The sequence below is a fragment of the Pteropus alecto genome, unplaced genomic scaffold (genome assembly GCF_000325575.1).
Source record: "Pteropus alecto unplaced genomic scaffold, ASM32557v1 scaffold206, whole genome shotgun sequence".
In the NCBI taxonomy this organism is placed as follows: domain Eukaryota; kingdom Metazoa; phylum Chordata; class Mammalia; order Chiroptera; family Pteropodidae; genus Pteropus; species Pteropus alecto.
Genome location: NW_006438906.1, coordinates 831428 through 851433, shown reverse-complemented (window position 1 = coordinate 851433; position 20006 = coordinate 831428). Strand labels below are relative to the sequence as shown.

General features: G+C 49.0%; 3 protein-coding genes across 6 annotated transcripts in view; 1 reads left to right on the top strand and 2 right to left on the bottom strand.

The window, feature by feature from the left end:
- IL11RA (interleukin 11 receptor subunit alpha) overlaps positions 1–11467 on the top strand; it is a 16757-nt gene extending 5290 nt beyond the window's left edge. For 3 of the 4 annotated variants that reach the window (XM_025049689.1, XM_025049688.1, XM_025049687.1), the window contains 7 exons: positions 56–222; positions 913–1076; positions 1906–2047; positions 2360–2479; positions 2593–2689; positions 2931–3013; positions 10853–11467. In XM_025049689.1, the coding sequence (XP_024905457.1) occupies positions 56–222; positions 913–1076; positions 1906–2047; positions 2360–2479; positions 2593–2689; positions 2931–3013; positions 10853–11004 (925 nt within the window). In that variant the 3' untranslated portion in view covers positions 11005–11467. Of the gene's footprint in view, positions 1–55; positions 223–912; positions 1077–1905; positions 2048–2359; positions 2480–2592; positions 2690–2930; positions 3014–3521; positions 3927–10852 lie in introns of those variants that run through there. The other variant, XM_006916033.3, reaches the window with a different exon arrangement.
- CCL27 (C-C motif chemokine ligand 27) lies at positions 4004–7209 on the bottom strand. The gene is made up of 3 exons (XM_006916113.3): positions 4637–7209; positions 4378–4510; positions 4004–4182 (listed from the first exon to the last, which is right to left on the bottom strand). Exons 1-3 carry the CDS (start codon positions 4704–4706, stop codon positions 4035–4037), a joined length of 351 nt encoding a protein of 116 aa, XP_006916175.1. The 5' UTR covers positions 4707–7209; the 3' UTR covers positions 4004–4034.
- Positions 7297–9372, bottom strand: LOC112483106. Its single transcript, XM_025049690.1, has 3 exons — positions 8152–9372; positions 7868–7927; positions 7297–7744 (listed from the first exon to the last, which is right to left on the bottom strand). Exons 1-3 carry the CDS (start codon positions 8196–8198, stop codon positions 7588–7590), a joined length of 264 nt encoding a protein of 87 aa, XP_024905458.1. The 5' UTR covers positions 8199–9372; the 3' UTR covers positions 7297–7587.
- Positions 11468–20006: the final 8539 nt, after the last annotated feature.

Here is a 20006-nt window from a genome sequence, read left to right as displayed (position 1 = left end):
TGCTGAATCCCACAATGAACATTTCCAAAGCCCAAGACTACATCCTCCCTCCTAGGATGAGTCCATCCACGGGGCCCTGGCCATGCCCACAGGATCCCCCAGGGGCTGCCCGCTGTGTGGTCCATGGGGCAGAGTTCTGGAGCCAGTACCGGATCAATGTGACTGAGGTGAATCCCCTGGGGGTCAGCACACGCCTGCTGGATGTGAGCTTGCAGAGCATCTGTGAGTACCATCCTTCGAGTTCCTCCAGATCCCCTCCATAGAGACCCCAAACAGACTCTAGGGTATAGATATCTCAACACAGAACTCCCCCACCCCAGAGCTCCCAAACAGTTCCCTCCCAATATAAACTTCAGTTCAGCACACAGGTGGCTCCTGTGGAGACTAAGAAGACAGAGATCAAAGCCCAGGAGGCAGAGTTATCTCAGTCTCTAGAGACTGCTGCCACCACCTCCTCCTCCCCACAAGTCTTTCCTGGCCGCCTAGCACCAGAGCTGCCTCTCTGCCTCTAGGCCTTGTGCTGAAGGCAGCCATATTTCAAGTCCTCCCTGTCCAATGGAAGCCTTTATTTGTCCCTCCTTCCTTTTGATCTGTGCGTGGGAGTGGGGCTCTAAAGCGCTGGCTGGAATTTGGGTCAACTCATCTTCTTCCTTGGGTGGGAAACAGAATCACTCTTTAATTCACTCAACATAGACCTTTCAAAAACCTGTCTCCAGATCTCAGTTCATTTTATAGTAGGGATGATAGACAGGTCCTGAGCCTAATGGATGATCATGCTTAAGACTTCCCCAGCCCCCTTGGAAGTGCCTCCCTCAGGTACCTTTAGGCAGACACTCACCCTCCCTTGGGAGGTGGTGGGGAAGAGATGGGTACCTGTCATCTGTCCTTACTTTGTGTCTCTACCATCCTCAGTGCGTCCTGACCCACCCCAGGGGCTTCGGGTAGAGTCAGTACCTGGCTACCCCCGTCGCCTTCGTGCCAGCTGGACATATCCCGCCTCCTGGCCCCGCCAACCCCACTTCCTGCTCAAGTTCCGGCTGCAGTACCGTCCAGTGCAGCATCCTGCCTGGTCCACGGTGAGGCCTGGAGTGTGTCCCAGTTTGGGGCTGTGGGTCTTGTGAGGCCTAGAGTGTGTCCCAACTTGGGGCTGTGGGTCCTGTCTCTGGTTTCATGTTCCAGGGTGTTCTGCATGGATTTCTGGCACTGGCAGGTCGCTGAAGCCCTGTCACCTCCCCCTATAGAATGCTCTCCCAGGGTCAGGTTTTGTGTTGGGTGCTGGGTTGCAGCAGGGACTGACAGACGAAGCCTCTGCCCTGCGGGGCTATTACTCTAATGTAAGCCTATCTATGGGAAGACAGCAGTGGCTTTTTAAAAATAACTTTTCCAGGAAGAGAAGTGCTTTTCACCCAGAGGTATATCCTCATATAAACACTCATATACCCAGGTAAGGATAGTAGTGAATTCTCACCTCTGGAGATGTCAAAGATTGGCTAGCATCAGGTCTGGAGAGTGGCTGCCTCAGATAATAACCAATATTTATTAAGCACTGTGTGCCACCCAGGCATTGAGATACACATTGTACATGCACTATCTTAGATGTATTCACTTCTATTTTATGGATGAAGAAACTGAGGCACAAAGAAGTCCAAGGTCACCCAGTAAGAGTTGAACCTAGGCAGTCTGATGGTACAACCTATTTATATAACCACTATGCACTTTTGTCTTTTAAACACAAGATGTAGACCTGACACCACCAGCCACCCCACATGAAGCCCAGTTGGCTCCACCACGCTAATAAGGACAGAATGGGGAGGAAGGGTGTTCTTTGCAGATTGGGGCTTGGGGGCAGTTAGGCTGGTTGCTTACAACCTGGATAACGTAGTGATGAACTATCTTCACTGCCAGGTGGAGCCGACTGGACTGGAGGAGGTGATCACAGACGCGGTGGCTGGGCTGCCTCATGCTGTGCGGGTCAGTGCCCGGGACTTTCTGGATGCTGGCATTTGGAGTGCCTGGAGCCCTGAGGCCTGGGGAACTCCAAGCACTGGTGAGAGAGCCAAAGAAAAGGGTAGAGGTCCCGCCCCTCAGTATCTATCAGCTGGACTGGTTTGCTTGAACTTGGGCACTTGGCACATGCTCCCACCACGCAGGCATGCCAACTGCCTGCAGTCCTGTTCTAGCTTAAGCTCTGCCCCTCAGCCTCTACCCCTGCTACTTCTCAAGAAGGTGGCTCTGCCCTTTCAGGCATTGCCTTCAGGTGCCCCTGTGTCCAAGCAAGGCCCTGGCTTCCACAGGGCCAGCCTTGGCCTCTGCCCCTACCCTGTGTGGACAGTTCTCCTCAAATCTTACTTCTCTTCAGAGCCCCTACCAAAGGAAATACCAGCTGGGAGTCAGCCACACACACAGCCAGAGGAGGACACTCAGGTGGACAGCCCTGCTCCCCCAAGGCCCTCCCTCCTTCCAGACCTGCTGCCACTTGGTGAGCTGGGACAGATGGGCAAAGGTAGTAGAGGATGGGAAAGCCCCAGAGACAAGGGGGCGCTGGGTTTGGTTGAGCTCACTCTTACAATGGCATGTGACCCTCCTCCTCAGACCATAGGGACCCTCTGGAGCAGGTGGCTGTGCTGGCATCTTTGGGAATCTTCTCTTTCCTGGGACTAGCAGCTGGGGCCCTGGCACTGGGGCTCTGGTAAGTGACAGCCATTGGTGCCTCAGCTTCTAATCCCACACAGACCCTCTGATACCCATAGACCACACCCCTTTCCCAACCCTCATTACTTTCCAGTGAACCTATCTGATTCTGATTCCCTCTGTCCTCTAACGTTGTGATTCTCACTGACTCCTCTACTGACTGTCTACTAATAAGCCCTTTTCGAGTGGTCTGAGATGCTTTATGTTGTCAGGGAGATAGCTACTTTTTTATGCTTCAGGCTGAGGCTGAGACCGGATGGGAAGGATGGACCCCAAAAACCTGGGTTCTTGGCCCCGATGATTCCAGTGGACAAGCTTCCAGGTGAGTAGGAACTCCAGGAGGTTTGGACTTGAGATGTGTGCCCTCATTTTGAGTGTCTGGATTAAGAGTCACATGCCCCCTAGTCTTTGTGAGGGTGTTGGAAGTGAGTTAGGTCTCTTCATTCTTATGTCTTGGCTCAAGGATGGGCCTGTCATTCTTGAGTCCCTGGGCTCAGAGTTGGGTCTCTTCCTTCTCTTGCAGGGTATTGGGGCTTCTAGATGGACTCCCTTCTCATTTGCAGTGTGTTAGGCTCAGAGCTGTTTATCTCTCCTTATTCTTGAGATGTCTTAGATCAGAGTTGGGTCCCCTCCCTTATTCTTGATGTGCCGGAGCCCAGAGTTAGGTCCACTCCCTCATCTCCAGGGTGTCAGGGCTCACTCAGAGCTGGGATCCCCTATTCATTCCCAGAGTGTTAAGTTCAGAGCTGGGTCTCCTCCCTCATTCTTAGGGTGTCAGGGCCAAGATCTAGTCCTACTGTCTCCCTTGATTTGCCTCTTGATTTTTCTAGGCGCTCCAAACCTGTAGAGGATCCAGAAAGGCTTCAGCTGATTCCACCTATAATTCTGTCTTGCTGGTGTGGATGGACATATAGAACCCAGGCAGGACAGTGGATCCCCAGGAGGTGTAGGATTTCTGAAAGTTTTGTTTGGAGCCATTTTCTATGAGACTCTGTGTTCCAGACTTGCCAAATGAAAGGTGCCTGGACCTCTGATTTCATCCTAGAGCTGGAGGTCCACCAGTGGAATGTATGTAGATGTGTATGTCTGTGTTTATGTGTGCCTGTGTGTATGTGAGGCAAGAAACATATGTTCTCTGCATGTATGTATGTGGGTGCCTGGGGAGTATGTGTGGGTCCCTGGCTCTTGCCTCTGGCGGGGTCATGAAGGTGTGAATAAAGAGAATGAGGACGTTCTTCTGTTTTTTGATGTCTCCCAGCTCCAGATTCAGGGCTCTCAAAAGAATGCATAGAATTGGAGACCACCATCAGAGACTGTTGTTCAATAATGCTTTATTATTTTGGCTATTGGGAGTCCCTGCCCATTTTCCCTATCAGCCAAAACTTCAGGTTGGGCAGTGTCTCCTGATGCTTCCTCCCTTGGTGCTGAAACCACCGACCCAGGCTGCGGTTCTGGGGGTGGATGCAGACGCTGCGTCGAGACAGGTGAAGCCTGGGAAAGGAAAGGTCCAAAGCCATAGTCATAGTTTGGGGATGAGGTTAGGGTCCAGCGGTTAGGGGCAAAGGCCAGATGACAACCTGAGTTGGCATCAGAATTAGCAATTCGGGCTGGGGTTGGGATCAGCATCAGGAGTTGGGACTGAGGTTGGAATCAGGGGTCAGTCTCAGGGGCAGGTTCAGAGCTCACACAAAAGCCTGTAGGTGACAGTCCCCATCAGCCTCTTGCAGTTCCACTCGGATGACTTTCTTTAGTAGCTTGTTTGAGAGTGGCTCTCGGTAGAGCTGAGTACAGCAGGTGGTGCTGGGTGGCAGTAGCGCCGCTAGGAAACAATGGGTCCAGGTGTTCAGAGGGCTTCTGACCCCAAACTCCTCCTGTACTTCTTGCTCCCCTTTTCCTTCTATCTCATTCATCCAGATTCCCGGCCTTCTAGACCCCAAGTACTCACCTGCTCCAGGGTCTAGGCTCAGAAGCAACAGTAGCAGCAGGAGGCTAATGGTGGGTGAGGGCCCCTTCATGCTGATCAGCCTGGATACTTCTTTCTCTCTCCTCCTTCTCCCCTACCTTTTATTTGGGTGACTTTCGCTTGGGGCACCAAGTGAGTCAGAGGCAGATAAAGATGTGTTACTCATCCTGTGACACTCCTGGGTCCTAGTTGCCACAGACCCCTGTGCCATAGACCCCTTCCTCTGCTAAGACTGTCATTTCCCATGGGCTCCTAAGCCCGGGGAAGAGAAGCTGGGGAGAGGGTTAGTGCATGATGCAAGGACTGATGGTACAATAACTGAGTAAGGGTAGACAAGCATCCTCAGCGGCATCCAATGATGGACATTCACACTCATACCCATAATTACACATTCGCAGTCACACCTCCATCACTCAATCAACCACACATGGTCAGACAACCATAGACAGAATCATGCAGCCCCAATTTTATTCAAAAGTCCTGCTCCCATACAGTTGTGTTTTTATAATCATCCAGTCATACAATCATACTAGCACACATACATTCTGATGGGGGAGTTGTCGGTGGGATGGGAGCAGAGGGCAAGCCAGCACCAAATTGCCTTCATTTTTCCCCTCCCCACTTCCTGCCCTAGCCTGCTTCTCTTATCGGGAAGAATTGATAGGAATGGGTCCCTAAAGTAGGCCCTTCTTTCTGGCTGAGGAGGTGTTGTGGCAGGGACCAGTTCAGTTCAGAGAAGCTGGAAAAGGCCTTTTTTTGGTAGTATTGGGAGTTCTTTTGAGATGCTAAGGTGGGAACTGCTTTCCCTAGGAAGATGAAACTGAGGAAGGGTGGGGCGGATAAGAAGGGTAGATGAGGGAAGATAAAATTTTTTCGGTGTTAGGTTGCTGCTATTAACAGGTAAAAAAAAACCCCAAGAAATTTTATCTTTCTGCGTTTGCCTAATCTTGTCCCAGAAATGCTAGCCTGTTGCCAAAAGGGGCCTGAGGTTTCCAGACAGTCCCTGGCTTATTAAGACATCAGACTCAAGAATTCAATTACCTCTCTTTTGTTCTGTTCAAATTCCAGCCTCTCTCCACAGTGGGTCTGGAGGAACATACCCCTTCCCCACTCAGGTCCAGTGATACCCGTCAACAACCCCTACACCCTCTGTATCCCATCCTCTTGCTAAAGCCCAAACCTCCCATCTCCTTCCTGTCCCTTCTCTCCTAATCCCATACTCAGCCTTCATTCCCTCTTCCTCTCATCTCCCAATGCAAAACAACTCCTTCTCTCATTTCCTGAAAGCTGGGAACTGCCTAGGGTGGGAGCAAGCTGCTAAGTTTAATGCCCCTTACATCTTGAAGAATTTCCTGCTCCTGGTCTGGGGATTTCAACCCTCAAGTCCTGCTCTGTATTTGAAACATAAACTGAGTTATAACCCTTATCTGGTTGTTGCAGGGGTGCCTTATGAAGCCTTTTGCTCTGTGCTAGCTACCTTCTGTGGGGCAGGCCTTCTCTTGGGATAGGGACCTTCCCTGGGTATCTCATTCTGCTGCAAGGCTGCTCTGATAATCAGGTGGGACCATCAGCTCTGACAGTGGGGACTAGGCCCTTTCCCAGGCTCAACAACTGGAGCTTCTCCCTCCTTTCCAGGGCGAGGCTCTAAGGCACTTTCCTAGAGTTTGATTTGTAGATGTTTAGGAATTCTGATAGTTTCCTGGGGAGGTATAGGCCCAAGGCTGGACAGAGTACTCCACTTTTGACAGGGTTCTTGATTAGACATTGTGATGAAAGGCTCAAGATACCAGGTCCATTTTCGAAGGCGGCCACGACCCAGAGACATTTTGAATTTGTAGTACCAGAGGCATTAGGGTCTCTCTCCCACCCTCCAGTCTAGATTTGTGCCCCAGAGCTTGGATGCAATGATTGAGGTGCCATCGTCTTGTTACAGATATCCATCAACTAGCTGTCTGCCACACACATTGTGGCCTCTCCTGGACCAGTCAGTCCAGAGACCTGAGAAGGCAAGAAACAAATTCTTCCGGGTATGCATTCATTTCTCCCCTATGCCATCTCCACAGATAGGGCTAAGCCTTCTCCCCAGCCACAACCTGCTGTAGCAGGGGTAACCCCAGGCCGAAAGTTAGTTTTGTCCTCCACTCACAAACTGGCCGTCTCTTTAACTTAATCCCCTGGTGCCCTTTCTGGTATTGGGGCCAATCCCTAACTGAAAGCAGGCCCACTGGAGTCCCTGACTCTCAGCACTTTAGGAGTCAGTGGGTCTCAGGCTTACTGGGTGACAAGACAGGAAGGGGTGGCAGGGAACAATGTGACCCTCGGGTTCTCCTAGGGAGGTAGCAACATCTGCTAGGTAGGCTTTAAGTCAAGTATCTTTAAACTTGGGATCAGACTGGAGGTTGAGGTATTAACCATAGGAAAGATCTCCCACAGTCCCAAGTCAATCCCCTGTGGCAGGTTGAGAGTGGAAGCTTCTAGGAATCTTGCCCTCCTCGCACAGCCTACTTCCACAACTCTGGGCTTAGAATATTTTAGATCCACTCCCAGGAAAAGAAGATTCTTAGGACACTTGGCAGAGCCCTGTTTAGGAGGAACGTGGTAGCAGAGAGCTGGAGTGAAAACACATCAATATGGGAATACGGTTGGGAGGAAGACAAAAGCAGGACTATTTATTTCCTCCATATAGGCTATCACAGTGATGGGTGTGTGTGTGTGTAAGGGAGGGGCACGGAGTGAAGAGCAGTCACAGATAGTAAACAGGAGGCCTGATACTGATGAGGGGCCCTTAGGTATAACAGGGACCTGGACATGGAAGGCACCCTATTTGGGAGGGTGGCCCTGCCAGTTAAGGTCACAGCCAGCATGGAGAGGGGCACCCAGCCCGAACAGCAGCAGCGGCGGCAGAGTCAGGAGGGAAGCACGGTGGCTTCGGTTTAAATCTTTAATGCACTGGCTGGCTGGGCAGTGGCGGCGGGGGTGCGGCGGGGGAGGCCGCGACCCCAGCGCTGGGGAACAGGGGCCAGGCCGCTTGACAGACAACTCATCAGGCCCCGCAGAGGCTCCAGCTTCTGCTCCCGGGGGTGCGCCGAGCTGTAGGGCAACCCGACACTGGCGTGAGGCGGGGCAGGGACTCCCCTATTCCCCCCGGTCCATCTTCCGAGACTGAGCCTTGTTCATGCCCCGGGAGGGTCCGCGATATCGCAGTCCCCTCACCTCCGCTCCCTCCGCCACATGCGCAGCCACGGGAAAAAGTAGAAGCAGCCCCAGTAGATCCTGCAGAGAGAAGGCAAAGCCGGGCGACGGGGCCGGGCTGACCCCGCAGACTCCTCGGATGTCTTTCCAAAGCCCAACCCACTCCTTAGAGGCGGTTCCCTCCACAGCCCACGCCCCCTTAGGGGCCCCACCCCTCCTGCTCCTCCTGCCCCTGGACTACTTGAGCCCTCCCCCAACCCTGGACCCGCTAGGTTCCTCCTACGCGGAATCCCGCCTCCACTCACTCCTCCTCCGCCTCCAGCGCCACCTCGTATCTCCTCAATCCCGACATGTCCCGGGCTCCGAACGTCTCCTGGGAAGCGGCACAATCAGATCAAGGGTTCCCCAACCCCAGACCCCTCCTCTGTCATTCTCAGGACCAGTCTGATTTGTTATCAGGTAATCAGAGGCAGATGCCCCCGGGAAGCCTCAATTGCCATACAGGGGAAGGGTGGGATCAAAGATTTTGGAGGTACTAAACGTTAAGGAATTAGGAGGTTGGTCACCTCGGGAGCCTGGGGCTTTTAGGGGGTCAGGGCGAAAGGCATTGCGGCCATGAGGCTGGGATATTTGGGGCCCGGCTTAGGATTTTCGGGGACTGGGGTCACCTGGAGGGGGGCTGAGGGGTTGGCGCAGCCTAAACTCCCGCCCTCCCTGGCTCCACCCCGGAAACAGACCGTTACCGTTACGCCACGGGGACTCCGTCACGCACCAGGGGTGGGGCTTGCCTATTACCCGGAAGGGGCGGAGTTAGAGCATTTCTTTAACGGAGGCGGATTCACTCTTAAGGGGGAGCTAAGGCCTATCACTAATGGGGTGAAGTTGGGGTTTATTTCTAAGATTAAGGGCACTAGCTCCTCTTTTGTAGGGATGGAGTCAGATTTTGGAGCTCTACCATCAATGACGGAGACATCAGTAACAGCAAGAAAAGATCTTTGGGATGCTGTTCAGTAGTGCTTTCCCGTTTCCCTCTCCTACTCTCAATCTTCTTGGCTTCTGCTCTGATGATTGCCTTTCTTGCCTGCCTCATTTCACTTGAATGACCCTGGGCTGAGGAGGAACAGGCCACAAGGGAGGGCCCGGTCTAGACAGGCCAGTATATGGAAATAGTTTTTGGCTGAGTGGCCTCGGCCAAGTTGCTTAATAGCCAGAGGGTCACAGCCCTTCCTCTCTGAGCTGAGACTGACCTTCCTGTGATTTTTGTTCCTACAGTCATCCATTCAATATTTATTGAGTGTCTGCTACATGCAGGCAATGTGCTGGGCATGGGGATACAGCAGTAAAGAAGACAGGCATAGTCTTTTCCCTCAGAGGGCTTATCATCTGGGTTAGAGATGGGAGTATTGAAAGAGATCATCAGAGCATTACCTAGCAGACTGGATAGGGACAGTAGAGGGTACTGTGGTAGAGCCTAGGAGAATTAGCCCAGACTGGGAGGTTGGAAATAACTGCCCCAGTTGTTCTTTGGAGGGAGGAAGGGAGCCTTGTGGCTGGACTATAGGAGAGAGAGTGATCAGAAATGAGTGAAGTGAAAGTTCCCTCAGACTGAAGTGTGGAGAATGAATACACCTACCCTGTCCTCCCCATCCCATCCTTTTTCTCCCTCTCATACCTGTCTTCCCCTGCCTAGGCCACAAACAGACAGGTGACCGACAGATCCATGGGTACCAGTTGGGCTTTACTGGAAGCATTGCAGTCTGGCTGTGGAGGAGAATCTGTGCTCCCTCCAGACTCACCCTCTCGCTCACACTCACACTCATTCACACTCATGTCGGCACTCCAGGTCCTGCCCGGACTGGGTCAGGTCTGGTGCAGAGGTGCTGGAGGCCTGGTTTTCTCTTCGGTCCTTAGTTCCCTAGAGCCATAGTCATTTACATCCCTTCAGTCAGATACAAGGTTCCCTCTGAGGCTGTCATGGGCTAACTGCTGTGGCGCCTGTTCTGGAGGAGGAAAGAGAGGCAAGGTCATGGGCTCGGGTCTTGGGCAGAGGCTCAGAGGGAGGAAGCAGGGCTGAGGAGGTGGCAGGCTTGCCTTGTCAGAGTTCTTCTGCAATCTCCGGATGATGCAGCCCACCTAGGAGTGGTCTGGGGATATGCAGAGCTGGTGACCATTCAGTGTGGTGAACCTAGAGTCAGAGGTCAGAGGGAATAGAGCAGCCCTGGAACTTAGCTTCTTGGAAGGCCCTGGTGTATGGGGCAGAAACTAAGGACCACATCCAAGAGCCTGTTTCAGGGGCTTCCTTGTGGAAAGGGGTTCGGCAAAGAGAAGGGAAGTAACATGGTGAGCATAGGCCCCAGGGTAGGTGATTGGGAGAGGAGGAGACCAGTTACTCTCCACCCCCACTCACAGGACAACAGTACCATGCAGCCATCCTTGAGGAGGAGATAGGAACAAAAAGGTACCACAAATGTTCCCAGGAACTGGGTGAGAGACAGAGTTCTCAGAGTTGTTGGCATCACTCAGAGCTGGCTTGAGGGACTGTAAGTTGGGAAGCCCACAGCCCTGACTGAATTCAGGATACCTGTGTCCAGTGCCATAACTTTAGTGTTCCCCTCTTCTCCACCCATGTGTACTGTCCTCTTCCTCTGGAAACCCAGGCTAGAAGAGACAGAGCCTCTGAAGGCCCAGCACCTATCCAGGCACAGACACATATAGGAACACCTGAGGCACAGGCACATCTACATCACATAGGAGCACACACAGGACACACGCACACCCACACCACACAAGCCCATGTGCAGATTGTATAGGAATATGCACAGTAAACAATCCTACAGTACACAGGGAAACACAATCACAGGGGCACACTCATTTGGTAAATATACACTGTAAGGTTCACAGACACACTCATACCTGGATGTTGACCTGAACTCAGAGTCTCCTTTACAGACTCCCAGATCCCTATTCTACCCCACACCTTACCATTTTATCCCCTCTCCTTTCCAGGGGAGACCAAAAAATCAGGAGACGAAGAAATGAGAGGAGTGGTGCTGTGCAGGAGGCCATGGAAGATGGATGGAAATGGACAAATGATTAGAATCTTTGGAAGCAGCAAGTGTATGGGTTGCAGGAGTCCTGCTTTTGTGGAGCCTATGTGAGACTGTGAGTCTGGATAGGGGAGAGAGTGAGTAGAAGAGTGATGATGAGCATGAGGAAGTCCATGATGGTCCTGTGAGTGAACCTGTATGAGGGTGTGTAGCTGTCTCCTATTTCATGGCCCCCTGAAGCTTTCACTTTATGTGTGCAGTAATTTCTTTCCTTCTGTTTTATAATAAAGAATTTGGCCTTTGTCCCTGGTTCCTGAGAAGGAGACTCTAAATCTTTGGAATTTCCAAAGAGGAATGTCTTTGTTATTTCTGAATCCCTTGAATCACACCTGAGTTTATGCTAAGAAATGAGATGACCAAGGATGGGAGTGGTCACCAGAAAGACCAACCATCTCATTGGAGAGTTGGCCTAACCTCCGGGGAGAGAGGGGGCTGGGGGTTGAGTTCAGTCATGTGGCCAACAATTCAATAATGCCTATGTAATGAAATCTCAATAAAAATTCTGGACACCAAAGCTCATGGAACTTCCTGGTTGGTGAACACATTGACGTGCTGGGAGGGTGATGTGTCCTGTGTGTCTCCATGGGGAGAGAGCATGGAAGCTCTGCATTTGAGACCTTCCCAGATATCTTTCCCCGTGTGTCTCTTCATTTGGCTGTTCCTGATTTTATCCTTTATAAAAAAAAAAATTGTAAGTATAGCACTCCTGAGTCTTGTGAGTCATTCTAGTGAATTATTGCATCTGAGGGGGTTGTGGGAACCTCCTGGATTTGTAGCCAGTTGGTCAGAAATACAGGTGGCCTGGGGACCCCACTTATGTCTGGCATCTCAAGGGAGGCAGGTGTGTTGCAGACTTAAGGAAGTCTGACACTAACTGGGTGGTTATTGTCTGAATTGAATTGTAGTACATGAGATGGTAGAATACCTTTCTGCTGGATATTTCCCCTACAGTTTCCCTCTATCTGGAAAAACCTTTTTTTTCCCTTTTGTAACTCTCCTCAGTAGCCTCTCCACTCCCATTTTCCATCCTTTGTCTTTAGCTCTAAGAATTTGGCAATCAGCAGTTTGGACAAAGGAAGGGTGGAGGTAGTTTTAAAGTGTTGTCTCCTTGGGGGCATGTGAAACATCAGTATCAAGGCTAGGAGTCAGGGCTTGGTTCGGGATTAGAGGTCAGGGTAAGGAGTGCCTTCCTCTTTCCCAGATTTCTCCTCACCTCCAGCTCTTCTCTGTGGTCCTAAGATACCTGGCAGTGGGAAGAGTGGGGAAAATGGGACCCAGCTGCGCCCCCCCCCCCAGATTCCCTGAGGACAATCACAAGAAGCAGAGTAAGGCTGGAGAAGGTCCCCTCCCAGGTTCCCTCTGTCTCCCTAGGCCCATCACAATGCCTATGTATCCATCATCTGAGACCTGCTCCTCCCTTGGACAAGCAGAACTAAAGAGAAAGTTCTTTGGAAGCAAGTCCAGCAACCCCATCTCACATCTCAAGACTCTAAGGCTTCTCTGTTTTGGCCTGGCCAACCCTCTTTCCTGTTGACCCATTTTCCTATGCCCAATGCTGGGTCAGAGGAATAGCTTGAGGGGCACCTGGCCTAGGGCACCCCCTTCTACCATTCTTTCCCTGTTCTGGGAATTGAGAGGGGATTTCTGAGGAGAGGGCTGGTCAGCTCACAGCAATACAAAGAAACTAGAGGTGGGGAAAGGGAGCAAGTGCTTTCCCCACCCGATGAGAGAGACTCGAGACAGAGGCCAGAGGAGCAGATCTCTCCTGAAAGACTAATTTTTGAGTGCTATTCTGTTTCTCACTGTCAGCCCTAGAGCATATAATGTGACAAACAACTATGGGCCCAATTTTTCGGCCTCGTCTGTCTATGCATTCATCCATCCATCCATCTATCCATCCATCCATGTGTCCATATGTTCACCCATCTTTGTCTCTTCATCAATCCATTCTTCCATCTTTCCTTTCATCTATTTATATCTTCATCTCCATTTATTCATCCATATATCCAATTATTACCTATCTATGAATGCATCCATTCAACTATCAGTTATGGTAATAATTAATGTTTGTTGATACTTAAGTGTCAGACACCATTCTAAAGGCTTTAAATTCATTGTCTCATAACAAACCTATGAAGTAGAGTGCTGTGAGCTATGTTTTTGTTCATGCACTTTTCTATGCTCCTATTAATGGTTCCTTTAAGGAACTCCTCTCCCACTGTATGTGGTTTTGGTGGGTCTCTCAACCACAGTGTTGTTGACATATCACAGTACCCCATTCACTGGCCACTGTAATGTATTGAAGAACTGAGTATGTGTTACAAGCACAGTTAATCACAGCTTTTCATGAGAGTCGACGTTTGGAGAAAGAGGACCTCAGTTTTAGATCATTCATTATGAAAATTTAGAATTGAGGCTTCCAGTGGCCATATTTTCTGCTGCTAGAAGAGCAACTATAATCAGAATGAGATCCCTACAGAAAAAGAATTAGAAGTCGACTTAAGACATGGAGATAACATCATTTGAACCCCTAGAACCAACAAGGGCTGAAGTAGACTAAATCTTAATGAATCTACTTATGTGATATGAGAAATTTAACTTTTTGCTTAAGCTAATTTAAGTTGGGTTTTTGTAATTTGCAGTGGAATGAGCCCTGAATAATAATTACTGTATTATTATCCCCATTTTACAGATGAGGAATCTAAAACCCAGAAAGGTTAATTTTCTGAAGGTTTCCCAGTTTATAAATGGCATAACATTGGAATTTGGAGCAAAACTCTTATACTACCTATACAGTAGTCCCCACTTATCTGAGGTTTCACTTTCCATGGTCCAAAAATATGAAATGGACAGTTTCAGAAACAGTTCATAAGTATTAAATTGCATGCTCTTCTGAGTAGTGTGATGAAATCTGTCCTGCTCCATCCCACCTGGGATGTGAATCAAAACTTTGTCCATGCTGTATATGCTACCCCCACTCATTAGTTGCTTAGTAGCCATTTTGGTTATCAGATTGACTCACAGTATCACAGTGCTTGTATTCAAGTAACCCTTATTTTACTTAATAATGGTCTCAAAACATAAGAGTAATGATACTAGCAATTTGGATATGGCAAAGAGAAATCATAAAGTGCTTTCTTTTAGTGAAAAGTTCTCAAGAAGGAAAGAGAAAAAATCATATGCTGAGGTTGCTCCTATCTATGGTAAAAACAAATCTATTGTGGAATTGTGAAGAAGGAAAAAAAAACACTACATTTACATAACTTTCAACGGAATATGTTGTTATAATTGCTCTATTTTATTATCAGTTATTGTTAATCTCTTACTATGCCTAATTTTTAAGGTATGTTTTCATAGGAAAAACATAGTATATATAGGGTTTAGTACTATCTGTGGTTTCAGGCATCCACTGGGGGTCTTGGAATGTGTCCCCGGCAGATAAAGGGGGAATACTATATGTCTGTCCATCTGCCTGTTCGTCCGTCCATCCATCCATCCATCCATCCATCCCATTCATTTATTTATCTAACCATTCTTCAATGCTAAGACACCAATGGCAATAAGCCTTGTCTCGCTTGACAACTCTAATTCTGGGGCTGGGTTTGGATCATGAGTTGGGAGACATTTTCTGTAAAGGTCCAGATAGTAAATATTTAAGGTTTTGTTGTCCGGTCTCTGTAGCAACTACTCAGCCCCAAAGCAGCAAGAGACAATTTGTAAATGAACAGGCATGGCTGTATTTCAGTAAAACTATTTACAAAACAGGTGACGGGCTGGATTTGGCCCAAGGGCCAAAGTATGCCAATCCCTGGACTGGATCGATATTGTTGGGAACACGAGTAGGAAGTGAGAACATGTATGCCTTGCATTCGTTATTACTAACGTAGTGGAAACAACAGAATTTTTATACTCAAACACTTGTGTTTGAATCCGGCTTTATAACCTTGGACAGGTGACAGATTTCTTGTCTGTAAAATGGGAATAATATATATCTTGAGATAGTACGTGTGCCTGACTCACAAATGGGCACTCAGTGAAGGTTAGGTCCATTCCCATTTCTCATTCGTCACCTAGCATATATTACCAGTATTAGGAGGCCTCTCTCTTTTTACGATATACTGGGATGCAGTGAGAACAGTTCAGTCTGGCTTGCTGAGTTCAGAAGTCTAGCTTCTTGTTTTCTGCATCTCTCCCAAGCAAGTTCATCCCAAGCTCAGAAATCATGTTTATTCTAGCTGCTTGTTCAGTTTATCCCTTTGTGGCTCTCAACCTTATGGGGCCTGCAGAGGGCATCTAGTGTATTGAGAAAACGGGATGTGTGGCTTCTGGCCTGTAGAAGGGGTGCTCTGGCTTGAGTCTGGGCTCGAAATGAACAAGAAACCAGATGACTCAGCTCCTGAAAGTCCCTGATCCTGGGAAGGGGTCTGCTTCACACCCTATCCTCCAAACCCTCTGTCCATATCCAGAGGGTCCTGGCTCAGTCAGAGGGGCAGAACTTGGCCCTTTGTCCCAGCGTGTGGGTAGAACATTGCACAGGACTTCCAGAAGTGACGAGACATCACAATGGGGGAAGTCTTGAGCAATAGTACACCCCGCTTCCCTGCCTCCTGCCCCCTGGAGCTTGAAATAAAGCCACTACCAGGGTTTCCCGAACACCCCTTCCTTTACTTCCTGCAATTTGGGCCACTCTGTGTCTCAGGGTTCCTGGGCCTGGGATGAACTTGCTTGGGAGAAGTGCAGGAGACAAGGGCCCCTGAACCCAAAACAGAAGGTGATCTATGTGGCTGGAGATGAGCCCTGAGGAGGAAGGAATGCTAGCTACATGGGAAGGCTCAGAGGGAAGGCAGTGTAGGCAACATGGAGGAGGAAGGTCTGCAGAGCCTTAAAGATGGTTGAAGCAGGGGAGGGGACATTCCAGGTAGAATGAACAGCAAGCAAAGGTTCAGAAGAGGGACAAGAGTTTGTGATTAATCCCATTGGGGGTGAGGCAGGCGAAGGATAAGTGGTGAAAGAGGCTGCGTGTATGGGGGTAATCCCTGGGGTAGTTGGGGCACTTCTTGGTCATGCCATCCCCAGTGGTCAGAGTTAATGGAAGACTCCTGTAACCTTAATCAGGCAGGACCGCCAGGGGCTGGTATTCCTTGGTGTGAAGGTTTAGGTCCCTTAGCAGGTATAGAGTGTCAACCAGCTGAAGTGCCAGTTGGAGGTAAAAGGAATGAGTCACAGAGGAAGTGTGGCAAAGAGAGCTCTAAGATTCCTGCCCCCTGGTGTGTATGCCCTGTACAATCTCCTTGCTTTGAGGGGATTTTTTTGACTTTATGACTTGTGAATATGATGGGGTATCACTCACATGATTAGATTGTTCTATATGGCAAAAATGAAGATGTTTTGCAGATGTAATTAAGGTCTCTTATCAGTTGACTTAGAGTTAGTCAAAAGGAAGATTACCCTGGGTGGGCCTGACCTAATCAGGTGAGCCCTTTAAAAAATTATCTAGCGATAAGAAATAAGAAGCAGCAGTAGATGCTCTCATGTTAGCCTTGAAAAACAAACTGCCATATTGTAAAGAGGGCCATGGTAGCAGGGAGTGGCAGGCAGCTCACGGAACTCAAGGCCTCAGTCCCATAACCATAGCTGCCAATACCCAGTGAGTCTGGAAAAGGACTCCAAGCCTGAGATGAGATGGCAGCCCTGGCTGACACCTGAGTTCAGCTTGGTTAGACCCTGAGCAGAGAACCCACAGTAACTGAGATGATAAATTTGGATTGTTTGAAGCTGCTAAATTTGTGGTGATTTGTTACATTGCAATAGAAAACTAATCTAAGAAGGAAGTGATGAACGCTAGTTAGGCCCCAGGACCAGTTTCAGAACTACCGACTATAGCTTTTATTCATATTTCCTTTCTGGTTGTGAAATGTCCCTATTTCTTTAATCGAATCCCTTTCCCTTTCATCCTCTTTTATTCCATTTTTGAATATAGGTTATTGTGGTGATATCATTACTACTCACCACGATTGTGGTTTACTTCTGACAGTTGCCTCCTTTAAGTTAGACATGGCTATGTGAACTTTGGCCAATTAACTGTACAGAATGACATGTCATTTTTGGATAGAAACATTTAAGCTTAAGGGTTCCTCTTGCTGTTTTGCCTGGCTGGAGTGGTCATGGAAACATGTGTTGAGATGAAAGAGCCTGCCAAAAGATCAGGGCAGCTGGGAATGTTGAAGCACCACATGGATTACAGCTGTGCTAAAGACCTGCCTAGACCTGCAGCAGGCTTGGTATGCATAGAGAATAGAATTTTGTTGTGTTAAGCCACTCAGGCTTGGGTGTCATTTGTTACTGCAGCATAACACAGTCTGTCTTGACCAATGAAGTGTATTGGTGTTGGTTATCATCAGGTGTAGAACAGAGAGGTGAAATTACAACAAAACTGAAGGAGGAATGGATGTCACCCTGAGATCTTGGATTTAGGATTGGATATTGTTACGGGCTGAATTGTGTCCCCCCAGAATTCATAAGTTAAAGCCTTAACCCTCAATGTGACTGTATCTGGAACTGGATTACTTTAGGAAGTAATTTAGGTTAAATGCGTTCAGTGTTCATAAGGGTAGAGTCCTAATCTGATAGGACTGTGGCCTTATAAGACAAGGAAGAGAGAGAGAGCTCTTTCTCTGCTGTATGAGGACACAGGGAAAAGGCAGCTATCTGCATGCCAGGAAGAGAGCACTCACCAGGCACCAATGATGCTGGCACCTTGACCTTGAACTTCTCTAGAACTGTGAGAAAATAAATTTCCATTGTTTAAGCCTCCCAGTCTATGGTATTTTATTATGGCAGCCTAAGCTAACTAAGACTAAAAGCTCTGAATAGTCTCTTTTTGGGGAGGGGTGAATTTTTTTGGTTGTATTAGCAAAAGTGATATTTGTTAGGTGATATCCTTAAATTTTTAAGAAGTCTAGGGTTTGGGAAGAAGGACGTATGTTGATGTAGGATAGCCATAGGGTGGACTATAGAGATATTTATCATTTTTTTCACTGCCCCCAACCTTAATCCCTTTCTATGGTTTGTGGAATTTTCTATTATATGAATCTTAGTTACCGATAGAAGGTCACATACTTTTTCCTAGGCCCCTTTGCAGCTAGGACCTGGGCTCATGACTTGGGCTTAGCTAATCAGAGCTACTTTTCAAGGACTGTGCATAGGAGGCTAGTAGTGAAACAAAGGAGCAAGAATAGCAGAAAATTCATTTTGGTGGTGGTAGGAGTGGTGGCTGTTTTCTAGGGGCAGCTGCAGCTGTGATTCCAGAGGTGGCTTCCTTTTGGGGGAGGATCTTTGAATTGATGGTCTGACAGGTATAGGGTCAGCAAGGTGATTGGAGTTTTAATGGTTGAGTTCAGATCTTCACGGACTATGATTCTGAGATCCAGAGCCCTGGGGAATCTGGTTGTCCCGGGAGGGCAGTGTTGAAGCTGCTGGGGTTAAAGCCATCCTCCTTCAGTGGGTTGGAGCCAGGGTGGCTCATATCTTCTGCCTCCCCACAGGAGCCACAGTGAAGACTTAAAGGTCCTAGGAAGAGAAGTGGGGCCAGAGGTCTGACTCCTCCATCTACTCTGATCCTCAGAATATCTGCCCTAACTCTTGTCCTCTTCCTCTGTCCTGCCTGTCTCTGGCCCCTCAGGAGACAGAAGTGGCTCTCAGAAGTGGGTCCTTTAAGAGTCTGATTCTGCCCCTGCAGTCTCCAGATGCTCTGCCCTGCAGAGGACCCACCAGGCTGTCTCAGAGGCCCCCTGAGAGGACTGTTCCTTCCAGAAGCCCTGCCCACAGGACCCTTAGTCCTGCCCCTACCTCTACCCTCCGGATCTCAGCCCCTCCATTTCTCTTTTCCTTGTAACATCACCAGGTCCTGGCTTCTGTTACTCCCTGGGAATGGAGGTAAGAAGGTAGGCATAGTTGTAGCCTGATCCCCTTCTTCACTGCTCCACTTGGGAAAACTGAGGCCTGGGAAGACCGTGAGAACCCCTGCTGACTTCTTCCTGGAGGCTCTGGGAAAGCCAGCTCTCCTGCTAGAAAGGTCCAGAAAGTTGGAGGTCCTCCAGGGGGCATCTCTGTGTCTGGGCTCAAGCACCGGGGTCTTGCTCGAGGCCTTCAGCTTCTCCCCTTGCTTTTATCTAGCTCTTCCTAGCAAGCCATGCCTTTCCAACTCAACTGGGCATCTCAGCTCTCAGTTTTCGGCCCTCAGCCCCAGGGCTACCCATCAGGCACACTTGGGCTAGAATCTCAGCTTTGCCACTCATCAGTTGAGTGGACTTGAGAAATCACTCTACTTCTCTATGCCTCAATTTCCTTCATGCACAGAATGGGGCTAGTGATCCCCACCTCATAGGATTGTTTGAGGATGCAATGGTATACTGCACCTAAAGGACTCAGCTTGGACTCTGGCACATGGTTAGTACCCTAAAATAATGACTTCCCCTATTTTCTGAGTGCTGCTTCCTCAGACTCGTCCCTTCTTTATTGTTTCCCATTTCTGCTTAGGAGATGGGTCAACTCAGAGAGGTAGTCTATGTAGTAGCTGAGAGTACAGGTTCTGGAGCCCAACTGCCCAGCTAAGACCCCCAGCTCTGCCATTTTACCAGCTGTCCAAACCTGGTACCTCAGTTTCCTCAGTCACAACATAAGAATGACAATAGCACTGGAAGCAGTGCCCAACACCTGGTAAGCACTTGTGGTGAGTTAGCTGGTATATAGATTCATGTCCTTCCATGTGGACAAAGTCTTAGGGGCCATCGAGGAAGTCCTCTGACCAGAGAGGTGCCTGCTTATTCCTACAGGAAACTCCCCTGATGGGAGTCCTATCCCTTTGTGAGACTTTTATTTCCAAGGTTTTCTGGCTGTTGCTGAATTTCCCGGAGGCCAGAGAAGGGGAGTGTGAGGGTGGGGCTTACCAAGAAATTGAACATGAGATGATGAAAATGTGATCAAAACCTCATGGGCCTGGCTCTGACCAAATACCCATGTAACAGAGACAGCCCCACTTTCCTGAGAACTGG